The following is a 14,126-nucleotide window of genomic DNA, read 5'->3' as shown; positions in this document are numbered from 1 at the left end:
CTTCTAATCTCTCCACAGTTAAGAGTGAGGAAGTTTCACAGCTTTCAGTGTGATCAAAATACCAGAGGTGTGTTTTGTTCTTACCGTCAGATCCACAGTAACACACTGTCTCTTTTAACGGCAGGATCATGCGTCCAGATGACGCCAACATCGTGGGCAACGTGCACGGCGGCATCATCCTCAAGATGATCGAGGAGGCTGGATGTATCGTCAGTACGCGACACTGCAACACTCAGGAGGGGGTGAGACGCCACAGGTCCCCTCTGAACCACATTACTGTAACGGAGCTGATGTTTGAGGACAGCAGGCAGTGGAAGTGGGACAGGGGCGGATTATCAAAATAAGAGCTTTATTTAGCTCAGATATATGGTAAAAAAATCTGGAAAACAGTCTTCTTACCTCAGTTTATTGTCTCCCTGCCGATTTTATTTCCAGTGTCAAACACCACAAAAACAAATCAGAACCTCCCTGACATTAAATGAGGCAGATCAAATAATATCAGTTTTCTCATAAACATGCTGATTAATGAGGCTAAATCTGCAGGAGGTGGTAGTTCACTAAGAGCAAAACTTGTAAATCACTGCAAATTAAGGTGATAAAGTATCCCAGGTCAGGACATGCATTCATGGTGCATGCAAAAACAACATAAACACATAAAAAGGCGTCAAAAGGACTTTATTTATTCCCTATATATACTTTCTAATGTAAGGAATGCAACAGTGGGAAACATGTGCACCTTCCACAGAAACAGATAATACCTTCTGATGAGAGACTGAAGCCACAGTGGAAACTTAATGATTGATCAGACCATTAGGATAAATGAAGGCAGTTAACACAATAAATGCACTTAATAATTTAAAGACAGACACTATAAACAGGTGAGCTCTGTAACTGTAACGCAGACAGACTCACAAATGAAGCAAACAGTTCGATTTAAATCTGTTTCTGAAATAGTTATTGTATTCCAGCTCCCCCCTCTATGAGGCTTGTTGGTTTGGCCCAATTTAAGGCATTTATTACAGACCAACTGTGGTAATTCAGCTTAAATATCCAGCTGAAAAAGTTTTTTTGTTTTAGAATAGTTTACTAAATATACACACTAATGTAATCAATCAATGATGATGGAAACTATTCACATAAAGTGTGTGAAGCTGTGTGAATGTGTGTTTTTTAAAATTTAAAATCTACAATCAAGTGACTGACTCTACTGTCTGCTCCAGCATGTGGTCCAGTTGGTCAAGCGGTGCAGTCAGAACTAAAAAAAACAAACAAAAAAAACTTTTCAGGTTAAAGTCATAAAAGAGAAACCTGCTGCAGCGAATCTGAACTGGGAAACAAACTTCACTAAACTGCTCTGTCAACTTTATTTATTCAGCCTAAATAACTTCATAAAAGATAAATTAAAAAAAGCCCTTCCTGTGTGTCTTCATTTCACTTTTCACCTGGTGAACTTTAGCCCACTTTGGGCTTCTTCATATTTTGTATGTCGCCTCATCTCTTTGAGGCATTTTTCTCCGGTTGATTACTCATTAGATAACACACACACACACACACACACACACACACACACACACACACACACACACACACTCGCAGATTAAATCTGTGCTCATTTGATATCATGAGGACACATTCAGCTTTGAGCTGCATCAATAAACATAAAGTAAAAATTCACCAAAGAAAACAAACAAAGAACAAATCAAATGAAATAGTCTTTATTGTTTATTTATGGGTAATAAAATAAGTATTTTAGCTGTTAACAGCAGAAATACACGGAACTGTATCTGAGTTCAACACAGACATTGTGTCAAATAAGTTGTGTGAAAAAAAGATGTCAGAAGTGACATAAATGATTTTAATTTGTTTCACAATATAAAAAAAAGTGAAGTTAATATCCCCAGGTTAATGAAACCTAATAGATTAGTTTGCTTCCATCTGATATTTTAGGCTAATATTCCTAAATCAGACCTATAAGCAGAGCAGAACCTTTTACTTCTGTAATCATTTCAGATCTCCAGATTTCTTACTTTAACTGAAGTAAAAACAGTTGTTCACTAATATTCCTCCAGTGAAGAACCTGAGTACTTTTTCTGTTTTTTTTCAAGTCATAATATACATTTTTATCCTCAGTGCGTGGCACAGTGGTGCAGTGGTACAGTTTTCACAGTGTTTCTGTATTAGCAGAGTTTACATCTTCCCCCTTCATGAGTTTGTACTGGGTAGTCTGATTTTTTTCCACAGTCCAAAAACATATTTGCAATTCACTGGTGACCCTAAAATTGCCTGTAAGTGTGAATATGAGTGTGTGTGTGTGTGTGTGTGTGTGTGTGTGTGTGTGTGTGTCTGTTCGCCCTCAGTCAGCTGATCTATTAGATGCAGGTTTGAAGCCGTTATTTATAACTTTCACAGATATATTTGTCAGCTTTAATTATTCCTTCATATAAAAACACATATTGTTAGTTTTCATAGAGAAGAACATGTTTGACCAAAAGATGTTTTTTTTTTTTTCTAGTAAGTAAACAAACACCGTAAGAAGTAAAATTTAAAAATCCAAGTAAGTGGCAGATCTGCCTCTGGTCTGGTGGTAAAGGAGAACCGTGTCCTTCAGCCGCTCCACATCTTTTTACTCTGACTGCAGATGCTTCACATGCTTTAGGAGAAATATCTCTGACAGACATCACGCTGTTGCAAAGTATTTCCACCCACTCCTGCTTCTCATGCCACATCTGCACTTTTTGAAATCGATTGAAATCAGACAGACTTTTAAAAAGTCGTGTCATTTCCAATCAGAATTCTAAATTTCATAAAGATTCACACGCACAGTGCCTGAGGTTCTCTGTCTGTCCTCCACAGGACCGCTGCTTGGCCGTCCTGGCTCGGGTGGAGAAGACGGAGTTCTTGTCGCCCATGTTCATCGGCGAGGTGGCTCACGTCACGGCGGACATCACCTACACCTCCACACACTCCCTGGAGGTCCAGGTCAAAGTGGTGGCGGAGAACATCCTCACAGGTGACGCACCCGTTCTGCAGGCACACGCCTAGTCAGGCTGAAAGTAATAATTAACGGGCCGTGAGACGCGGAGTTGCAACTGGATTGTTGCCGCTGATTGTTTTCTTTATTTGCTTCCTGGATGACTTAGTTTGAACTTGTTCCTCCTATCAGAGCGGCTCGTTCACCTTTGGCCCCGTTCTCACCCGCAGGAGGAACACAATGAAGAACATTCGTGTTCTGTGATAACACACACACACACACACACACACACACACCCAGCCTGACCTCTTCCATTAATCTTCTGCTGACTCAGCAGTCCCCGATCCCCCAGCAGTGTGTGTGTTTCTGTCTTTGCTTTTCACACTTATTGATTAAGTCTCGGGTCTAAAGTGCAACAAGAAACCGTGAGCTGCACCTCTGACCACCTCCAGCAGGCTGTGATGTTGATGTTGTCCTTCTCAATCTGCACAGTTCCTCATGTCATCATAATTTACATTAGTAGCTCACGCACTGTGTGTACAAATAAGACTCGAAGAGAAGATATTCCATTTTACAGGTGTTACTGATGCAAGTTGTCTCAGTGATATACTGTAAATTAAGTGGGATAATTAAAGTTTCAGGATATGTGTTTAATATTACATGACAACAGGATAATTGGAGTCTTTAAATTGCCTGCATTTATTTTATTTTATTTGTAATTCTGTTTTTTTTTTTGTGTGCAGTATTTGCATTTTGTGGTTTCTTGTCATCATTCAGGAAAAAAACGCCTGTTATTCTACATGTTGAACAGCAGAGGGCAGCACACAATTAGAAAAATGAGTTTAATTTCCTGATAGGCTGAAATAATATGTGACAGACAAACATTAAGCAAACTATGTTGATGTTGTTGTTGTTGTTGTATTTTTTTTTTAAAGTATTTTTCAATGAGGGATTCTGCTTTTATTTTATAATTTACTTTTTACACACACACACCATAATCACTACTTCTCTAACCAAAAACATTAGCTTAACTCCAAAAGATGTATAAAATATAATGGTTTCTTTCCTTGTGGGGAACAGTTTGACCAAACTCCATCAGTAGATGCGGTTATTTCTTCAGAAGTCAGATGTGGGAAGAAGACGTCAGACTGCATCAGCTGAAGCGACCTGCTCAGCCTCGACTTGGTGAGATTAAAGTGTGCAGGGCTGAGATTAAAGACACATCAATGGGCAGAAAGAGAGCAAAGGAAATGAAAAGAGAAAAAAAAGAGTGAGAGAAAGGAAGAGATGTAAAGGAGGGAAGTGTGAGAAACAAAAGAAGTATCCCCCAGACAGCTGTTGCCCTGGAAACAGGCCTGTACTGGTTGGTGGGCTGGTTGCTGGGCTGGAGGCAGGTTGATGGAGGCGGAGGCGCGGACGTGAGGTGACAGGTGGAGACGCACTGTACGAGCAGGCATCACACTGGACAGCCCGAGAAGAAGGACCCCTGAACCTGGGAGATCCGCGTCAGGCTACGAGCAGGATTCAGTTATTCAGAACATTTACATCTTATTTACTGAGGAGGGTGAGATGTAAAATATTTACCACATACATGGCACACAAAAATCCTCCATCAAATCCAGGAACAATTTCTACGTTTAAGACTTCTTTTGATTCTAAAAATCTGTGTTTTAAGGAGAAAAAGGGACAGACAATGTTCTACTTATCCGTTATTTCCTTCATGTTTCATTTTTCAAATTGCACTGTTTAGTAAAACTTCCCCAACAAATACGGATTTAATTAACATAAAAATAAGATGATTTGTCTTTCCTCTGAACTGCTGCATGTTTTTCAATATGTGGGATTCATGGATAAACTTTAGTAGAGCAACATAATGGACTTGTGTTTGTATTTACGTGGATTTGTTGTGATTTTTGCTGCTTTCTGTGTTGCCAGTTGAAGGGAATAGTTGGTAACACTGCCACCTAGCTGCCTCACAGGTCAGAAATAAGTGTTTTTTATTGTAGGAGTTCTACAAAACGTGGTGCTGCTGGATGTTTGAAGCAGACTATTTCATGTCATGGCTTGTTTTTTCTTTTTTCCTTTCTTATTTCCAAAACATAGATTTCAGATACGGTGATGTGTTTTGTATTCCTGGACTATGTAAAGTAAGCGGATCACTTTATGCTGTCAAATCTGACCTCCGTCAGCTCTGACATTGACCGCCGGAGGAGCTGCTGCGGGCGGCTGGTGTATTATTAGGTCATATCTATTTGAAATAGGTCACACTTGAGTGCATAAGTGTAAAAATATGCTGGAGTATGCTGGAGCTAGGACAACCTCCGCTCACATGCTACCATAGATATGTGGTCCTCTGAATATATTTTTTTTTTCCCAAAGCTTCAGTGAGGTGTGCTCGGTTGTAGCGGAGCACATGTTGTTGTTTACGTGCTGCTCAAGTTTTTATGAATGCTGAAACAGAGCGGTGTAGCTTGGTTTGTTCCCGGCATCTGGTTGCGTAATTTTGTAAATGTGTTCTTGAATGGTACACTCCGTGTGTGTGGTGTGTGTGTGTGTGTGTGTGTGTGTGTGTGTGTGTGTGTGTGTTCATCAGTGTTTGGCCCTTTAAAAGGTTCCTGCGGGGCCGAGGGGGAAGAGAAGATAACGGGAGCAGACATTATTTGCTTCTGTCATGTCGACTTAGCGTCAGGTCTCACACACTGTGGCCCAGTCAGACACGGACGCCAAGTAGATGTACCTGCACACATGCTCCCATGCAACGCGCGCACACACACGCGCACGCACACATGAACTGCTCCAGTTTCACCAGATCTTTTTTTCCATCAATGGACCTCGCTGGGCTGGAACACATAATGGAGAGAAGAAAAAACACTGCTTTAATTGTGAATTGTGTTTGGGCTTTATCTTCATGAACAGTTGTGTTGCACGAGAGGTTGTGTGTTTGTGTAGTCATGCATGTTTTCTGTAGCTGTGTTCTTATGTAAACGTGCGTGCTCTTTGTGTATTACTTTCATTGCGTATGCATCTCTGTATTCATGCATTTATGATTATTTCACGTGGTAGAGTGTGTGTGTGTGCGTGTGTGCGTGCGTGCGTGTAGGCGTGTGTGTGTGTGTGTGTGTGCTGGGAGAGGAGGCAGGCGTCCAGGTTCCACAGCCAGTCAGGCAGCATCTCGTCAGGCAGGCCTCAGTCACAGACCCCCGGGGTAAGGCTGCCTACTGTGGGCACGAGCCGTGATGATTGTCCCCGCTGGGGGGATTGCACATGCGTACTAACTTACACATGCGCGCTCACAGTCCGACCTAAACACAGCACACACACACACACACACACACACACACACACAGATTGGTGTGTGCCCATGTACACAGGCGCTCGTCTGAGAATATGCAGACATTCGCGCTCGGAGGACGGCGCACAGTCAGAATCACACTTTGAAGGAGCTGCGTGTGCGCAGCCTCATCCGCCGCAGACCTGTGCACGCTTCCACACACACCCAAAGGTTTGCGGATAACAAAGGCAGTCACGGAAAAACGCTGCACGCTGACATAATTACACATGTGTGTGCGCTCAGCCACACGTGAAGCAAACACACACGTACGCACAAATTCCCGCTACTTGCCTTGCATGCGCAATCAGGCGCACATTTGCATAAAGACAGTGGGCATGGGTTGTGCACACGCACGCACGTATGCATAGACAGAGCAGAGAGTGATGCATTGTGGGACGAGGCTTAAAATACTGTAAGCATGACAGTTTCTGTCATGATCCTGGTAGGTCACACAGCTACAGCCTCAGAGCGTCACGTCAGCACACACACACACACACACACACATGCGCACGCCCACACTCATGTACAGCTGCACTGCATTTTTATATTTCATATGCTGTTCAAGGAAAATGAGATTGAGATTTTTTGCGTTAAAATCTTAACCTCTGGCAGAGGATCAAGGATATATGGGGCTAAAAATATGAACTCTTTCTTTGAGCTGTTAGTCAAGCTGAGAATTGTTTACACAGACTCACTCTGGAGTCTGTCTCAGAGAATAGATTAACATTCATTTCACCTTTAAAAATATACAGTGATGTTGAAGCATGGGATGCGCCGCTTCAGTCAGAAAACTCCTTCCCGATGCTCTACTTCTGCTATGATTTATTCCATTCCTATCAGGCTGTAACGTCCCTCAGTGGGACTGGAGCATAGTTAAAAGTAATGGAGCCTTGGCTCAGCACAATGGAAAATCTGTGGTTTTGATCATCGGGATCAAGCACCAGGAACGATCCTCTGCACTGTCTCACAGCCTGGAACATGCTGTTCAGGAAGGGGAAAAGAAAACAAGGTTTTTCTCCCCCCCCTGTTCTAAGAGAGAACTGAGGGTGGTGAATAGAAGACAAAGAGGGGAGCAGAATCAGTTAAAGGCGGCAATAAATCAAGTGAAACTGCTTGTGGTGAAAGAAACGGCGTGATGGAGGGAGCAAAGGGAAGGAGGCTGGAGTTAAAGAGGCAGAGAAAGAGGAAGAAAGGCAAAAATTCGATCTAAGACGTCAGGATTCTTTCAGCTCGAGATGGTTTAATATCTTTAAAAAATGAAAAGTACCACTTAGGGATATACCAGGAACCGGATGAAATCATGATTGGCATCTAAAAGTTAGATTACAGAGGATTGCCTGATGCATAAGTTGTGCTGAAGGGATATTTCATCAACTTAAACACCCATGTGAAACCTTAAATTAGTGCCCAAAATGCTCTAATTTGTAATGAGATGTGACAGAGCGTGGTGTTTGGGGATTATCCTGCCTGTCATTCGGTTCAGAAGAGGTTGGCCTGCCTGTGCGTTGGAGCCAGCTCACCTACAAACTGCTTAGCACGAGATTTTACTGGATATTTGCTCTTTAGTCAGATAAGAAGGAGAAAAGTTCATTTTCAATTAAAAATACATGACATATTGTCATGTAATGATTTAATGAATCAAAGATAAAATGCACTATGATACTATATTAAATGCTGCAGATGCAAAGTTTGCAGAGAATTACTGGAACTGTTGCTTTCAACCTAAAAGCCTCAACAAATGCAAATCCAAACCAAAATGCAGTACTGCTGTGACTCAAAACGTGTAACCTGACTGTGATCTGATGAGTTTCTGTATGACTGTTATCTCCACTTGTTCGATGTGTTTCGTCTGGTCCGTTGACGGAGCAGCTTCAGTACAGAGCAGTGAAAATGTTGCATCCTTTTCTGGATGTGAAAGTCCTGTAAAACTGGCGAAGCATTCAGAGTTGGGCTGCCTAATGTGAAACATTCTCCTCCCTCTCGTTTTGCATGTTAATACACTCACTGTACGGCTGCACATCCATCACACGCCCGTCTGCAATAAACCGTCAGTTTTTTAAAAAAGTACCCTCTCCTCCCAGGCGCCATTTGTCTCGGCTGTCAGCAGCGGCCATTCTGCCTTTTGTATTCTCGCTGCTGTGTTGTTCTGAGGCCGCCATCAGATGAACTTGAAGACGCGTGGCCAAAGTCACCGTGGAATAGGTTTGCGAAGCAGCGAGCCGCAGCGTGTTTACATTTCAGCGAGCAGATTGGTGCGGCGTGTGCTCGCGGTGGACGTCGCCAAATTTAATAATCCAAACTAAGTCGGCCAGCTGTCCCTGCTGCTATGTGAGACACATCTAAATATTCTGCAGTCACGTGTCTCACGGAAACCAACCTGCACAATTAACCGACTCCTCAGCAAACAGCACATTTCCTGAGATACAAACAAGAAGATGGAATGGCAAACATGGACCATAGCATACTTTCAAAGTCTGCTTCAGGATTATTCTCCCTTGATAACGTGCATGATCCTGCAAGCGTGATGAGGACGAGTGTGTGCTGGTCTAGTGAATGCACTGTGAAGGATGTCCAGACGACGGCATGGTCGGCGTTTGACACACAGGGACTCCAGATTCAAAGCCACTTTCTGGGTTTGTGTTCTGGTCAGAAAGGTCATCGGTCGGACTGGGAGCTGCCGCCTGCCTGGTGGCAGCTCACTCTTCCTCTCTGAGTTTCTCCTCTTCCTCTGTTGTTCCACTTGCTAAAAAGGTCCAGGAGGGGCTAGTAATAGCACACTCTTGGGAGGATATGTAAATACGCCTCCCTTGTTCCTCTGGGCAACTTCCTGGTTTCTGACAAGGGCGAGAGCCAATGAGAGGAGGCGGAAAGCAGCACGGTCGGTATGGCAACGAGGCCAGGCTGACTGAACGGTTTTAACTCGGGCGCAAAATGCAAATGTTTCCTGAAAGAGGTTGCTTTTTTTTTTTTTCACATGTTCCAGGGTAAAGTCGAGTTCATGGATCGATTCTCCACTTCAATGAGGCTGTTCTACTGAAACGATATTAGTTCGTGTCCAAGAGGAAGTTTATGGATGTAATGATGGAGCATGAGAAAGAAAAGAGTTGGATAAGATATTTAAAATATTAAAAAAGATTTTCAGCCTATGAAATAAGTTCATGGTGCTGCCACAAGTAAATGATGCTCAGAGAAAGTGAATTTTCTTCCATCTTGTGACCGCATGCTGTCCTTAATCTGTGTGTCTGTCGTACGTGTCTTAACAGCACCACCTCAAAATAGCCTCTCTCTCTCTCTCTCTCTCTCTCTCTCTCTCTCTCTCTCTCTCTCTCTGTTAGTGAATTAAGTGAAAAAGTGTGGGCAGAAAAGAACAAGTATCACTATGACAACCTCTCCGCCTGATTGCTATGAGATGTGAAATCCAAGACTTTTGTCTTTTTTGAGGCTCTGCTTCTTAACTTTCTGTAACACGTCGCTGTTCAGTCTCCAGCATAAATGTGTGTGCAGAGAATTCAACGTGTGCAAAGTCTTGTGTTGACCTCATTAAATGTGTATAAATTAACTGAAAAGTGGAGGATTTGGAGAATGTGCTGAACTGTGCAGCGAATGTGAGCAGACAAAAAAAACAAAAAACTATTGTCTCAGAGCAAACTGCTCGCTTGTTTTATGCTCATTTGTCCCAGAAGAAAGACAAATCTTCAGAAAGTAGAAGTGCGTTTAATAAAAACTGAATTGTCGGGGTGTTTGCGAAAGTGTTTGTTTTGACAACAGGCTTTTCAAAAATCCTTTGCTCCATTGTTAATCTGTTTAAAAGATGTGTCAGAGCTTTCTGCCAACTGCTTTACGCTTGCAGAATGCAGTTTCGGAGAGGCCCGAAGCTTTCGACGTCCTGACATTTCCTCACTGATGAGAATCCAACCTTTCCTTTGTGACTGCAGGGGCCAAGAAGCTGTCCAACAAGGCGGCGCTGTGGTACGTCCCCTGCTCCCTGAAGAATGTCGACAAGATCATGGAGGTGCCGCCCATCAAGGTACAGACAAGCCGGACTTTGAGCTGTCAGCTTCTCTGTGTCTTGAAAGACTTTCTTATCGCTCATGAGACTTGGCTGCAAATCAAGAGGAGAGGAGTGAAGAGAAAGGTCATCAGGATTAGAATCACTGAGTGAAAGATTCTCTCGTCATCAATATATCCGTGATTCGTGGCTTTATTTATACTTAATACACTCATGCAGAAACCAGTGCATGCATGCAGATGTGCAGATGTTTACACAGCCCACATGCTGTCTGCAGTATGCCAGCGCCGAGCAAGAGGAGGAGGGAAGGAAACGCTACGACGCGCAGAAGCTGGAGAGACTGGAGACCAAAGCGAGGATTGAAGAGGTGGTTCCACCTCAGCCCAACTCCGGTAATTTACGTTCCCCGCCGTCTCTCCTTCATGACTCATCCATCCTCGTGTTTGTCACCACGTGTGTCATCGCGGCGTAATCTGAAGGACGGAAATATAGTTTACACCGGGGAGAAAAAAAGGCCCAGCAACTAATAAAACACAAGATGCAGCGTTCTGTTGTCGGTATAGCGAATAAATCACAGCATGACGTGATGTGAAACCGTTCGTTTTCAGAAATAAGTACATATTGTTGTTAGTGATTGCCTGTATTCATAAGCAAACAAATTCTCACTCATCTTGTGGTAGTTAGATCCTTTAAACGTGAAATATATGTTAAGTCTTTATATCTGGTTATACATGATGTTTCTGTTCTTTCATAATGTCAATCAGTTTTAATTCTCTTCGAAAAATTAGATTTTCCTCAAAACTGAATTTCTTTTCATTTTTGTAATGACTTCCTAGAAATGCTTTCAAAAAGCATTTTCCTGCCTGGAGTCCTGAGAGGAAGCTTAAAAAACACTTTAAAAGCCACTCATTGCGACAAAGAGACATTTAGAGAAGTGGTAGAGGTTGAATAACTGCACTGGGGATGGAAGGTTTGCAGGTTTGAATTCCCCGGCCTACAGGTCACTACTGTGGGTGCCTGATGATGACCTTTGACCCCCCCAGCAGCAGCTCCACATGCACCACACCCTGGCAGCCCACAGGACCTATATAGGAATGCAAAGAAATCATTTCCCCCTAAAGAGATCAATGAAGGAGACAATAACATGATATAATGTTGTTACACAGTGAAACAAATCACTGTATTTGCACTGAAAATATCAATAGAAGACTGTTAGATATTTCTTAAAGTAGTTTTTAATCCCTTTCATGATGTTTCATAACACAGACAAATTCCACCGTTAGAAAATTGAGCAAACATTTGAAACTGACTCAACATTTTCCCACCAACTAGTGTGAAATTAGTGTTTGGTCACGAACAAATTTAGCAACCCAGATACAAGTAAACACAAACTGACTGAGCTGTGGCAGAGCTGCCAAACTCGGCTTTCACTGTCGTAGTTCTAGTTGTGTGAGATGCTCTTGATTCCATTGATTTCAGCAAGCTTTTACTTCGTGTGTGTGTTAGTGCCCGTGTGTTCATCAAAAATCATCACAAAATAACCCCAGCCCTGAAGTCCAAGCAATTATAATTCCATTTTGTAGCACTGTTGTTTCTAGAGCAGTGGCTCCCAACCTTCCTTTCTCTAGATCAGTGGCGTCAGACTCACTTTACTTCGCGGATCACTGACAGCACAATTCCATCTGAAGCAGCTGGATTGATAAATAACAGCATTATAATCTGTAAATTACTGAAACTCTAAATCTTAGTGTTTGTCTCAACGCAGCAAAATATAACTGTAGTATATTAACACGTTTATACTTATTGAACTTTCATTTTATGAAACATGAAAAACCTGAAATTTGAATAAAAGATCTACAATTTCAACAATATTGAGCTTCACAGCTTCCAGATCGCAGTGGATTTTTGTCACTCTATTTCTGTCTTCAAAGGCGTGAAACATTTGGCTGCATGTAGATAGAAAAACATAGTCGACTAGTTCATGTTATGATCAGAATGACTTGTCCAAATTGAGAAATGACCCTTAAACATTTCTACACTGTGTATTAATCCTGATCTCCTGAACTGATTTACCTCATAATACAGACTGAAGTGTAACGTTTCCTGATCTAGAACCTTCCAAGATCACCTCTAAGAAAGACTGTGAACCCTTCTCCAATCTGGAGTTTGTGACATTTACAGCTGCTGACAGTTCGGCCTGTGAAGCCTGGAAGACGCTCCTTCTCGAAGGAAAGGTTGGGAACCGCTGACATGCGTTTCATCAGGCTGTTTTCCATCAGTTCCAAGTGTTTCAAAGACGACATCTGAAAGACGTTTTGTATTTAACTGTATTTAATTCTCCAATTTTGTCATTTTGGCTCTACCAGAGGATTCTCCAAAAGGTACGTGAGCCTGATCAGTCAGACAGCAGCATGTCGGTACTGCGGCTGGGCAGCATGTATGAAAGCGCGGGGCTTCTGCTTGCTTTGGCCAAACACATTTCTGTCTGTCGGTTCATTTTTTTTTGACAATGTGTGTGCCTGTGTGTGTGTGTGTGTGTGTGTGTGTGTGTGTGTGTGTGTGTGTGTGCATTGCAGAGCAGCACACAGTTGGCTTCAGCCAGTCCAGTCTGATCCACCTGGTGGGGCCTTCAGACTGCACCCTGCACGACTACGTCCACGGAGGTGAGTCTGTCTCCGCGCTGGAGGTCTGATGGGAAAACAGGAAGAACTGCGTTCATACTTCAGTACAAGGGGACACAGCACACGCTGGAGATGAGGATTATCGGGCCTTCAGGCATTTCTAATGGGCTTTATGGCTTTTTTCATTAAACAGTCGAATCATAATTTCCTAAACCCATAAAAAAAAGCAGTGTTATCATCACAAGTCCACTAAATGTAATGTGTGCATCAAAAAGACCTGACTGCTGAAGAAAGTCAGTATTCCAGCAGTCTAAAGTGCAAATCCGTGTTTGTTTCTGCCGTGCGTTAATTCAGATTCCTCACACAAGCTCTGAGTGACTGAAGTGTTGAGAGGAAGGATTGAAGCTGATTTACTGACAGCAGTAGATGCAGTTCTATTTCTCACTGAATGCAACTTGTTCCTCCTTTTTGGCTTTTTCTTCATTTTGCTCAGATTAATCAGGGTGCAGATTGCTGAGTTAGATTATGGGATGTATCCCTCCCTCTGGTATATTCGCCCTTCCTTCTGCTCAATTAGCTTTTGCTGCCAGGGGGAAAAGAAAATCGATCTCCTTTGCATAATGATTAAAGCTTCTCCCCCAGCAGGATGGACATATCACATCAAATCAAAGAGGATGTAAATTTAAGTCCTACTAAAGCACACAGTTAACTCTTAACTCACACACAGTTTGCCTCACATCATGTTGTACATTTTCTGTATTTACAAAATGAAAAATCATTTTTTAAAGAAGATTATTTACAGTTGTCGATGATTGGATGTTTGCACTTTGTCAGCGTTACATTACTTTCAGTGCATTTTACATTACATTTATAGTTAATGCTTTAATTTATGGTCAAACGTGCAGGATCGATTATTAACTAAGAACAAAAAAAGTCAAATATATTCTAATTTTAAACCTAAGGAATGCTGTCAACAAGTTCATTCAGTGATAATAAAAGTCACTTGATTAAATCTAAACATGAACACTACACATGCTTCGCCTCATGTTGAATAGTAACTTTTGTTTCAGGCCAGTTGGAGGCCTCTAATGTGAAAAAATCAAATAAATCTATATAGAATTTTCGTGCAACCGTCAATCAGATATTTTTGCTTTGTTTTACTATTTCAAACTAATTAAGAATGTTACTTTTTGT

General features: G+C 42.1%; 1 protein-coding gene across 3 annotated transcripts in view; it reads left to right on the top strand.

Moving 5' to 3' along the window:
* acot7 (acyl-CoA thioesterase 7) overlaps positions 1-14,126 on the top strand; it is a 68,055-nt gene that overhangs the window by 20,587 nt on the left and 33,342 nt on the right. For 2 of the 3 annotated variants that reach the window (XM_030118249.1, XM_030118247.1), the window contains exons 2-7: positions 125-242; positions 2,854-3,010; positions 10,238-10,329; positions 10,589-10,703; positions 12,678-12,692; positions 12,888-12,974. In XM_030118249.1, coding sequence (XP_029974109.1) covers positions 125-242; positions 2,854-3,010; positions 10,238-10,329; positions 10,589-10,703; positions 12,678-12,692; positions 12,888-12,974 — 584 coding nt within the window. The remainder of the gene's footprint in view (positions 1-124; positions 243-2,853; positions 3,011-10,237; positions 10,330-10,588; positions 10,704-12,677; positions 12,693-12,887; positions 12,975-14,126) is intronic. The other variant, XM_030118248.1, reaches the window with a different exon arrangement.

This window comes from Salarias fasciatus, chromosome 20 (assembly GCF_902148845.1).
Source record: "Salarias fasciatus chromosome 20, fSalaFa1.1, whole genome shotgun sequence".
NCBI lineage: Eukaryota > Metazoa > Chordata > Actinopteri > Blenniiformes > Blenniidae > Salarias > Salarias fasciatus.
Note: the sequence above shows the minus strand (reverse complement) of the source record. Positions and strands in the feature narration are given on the sequence as shown.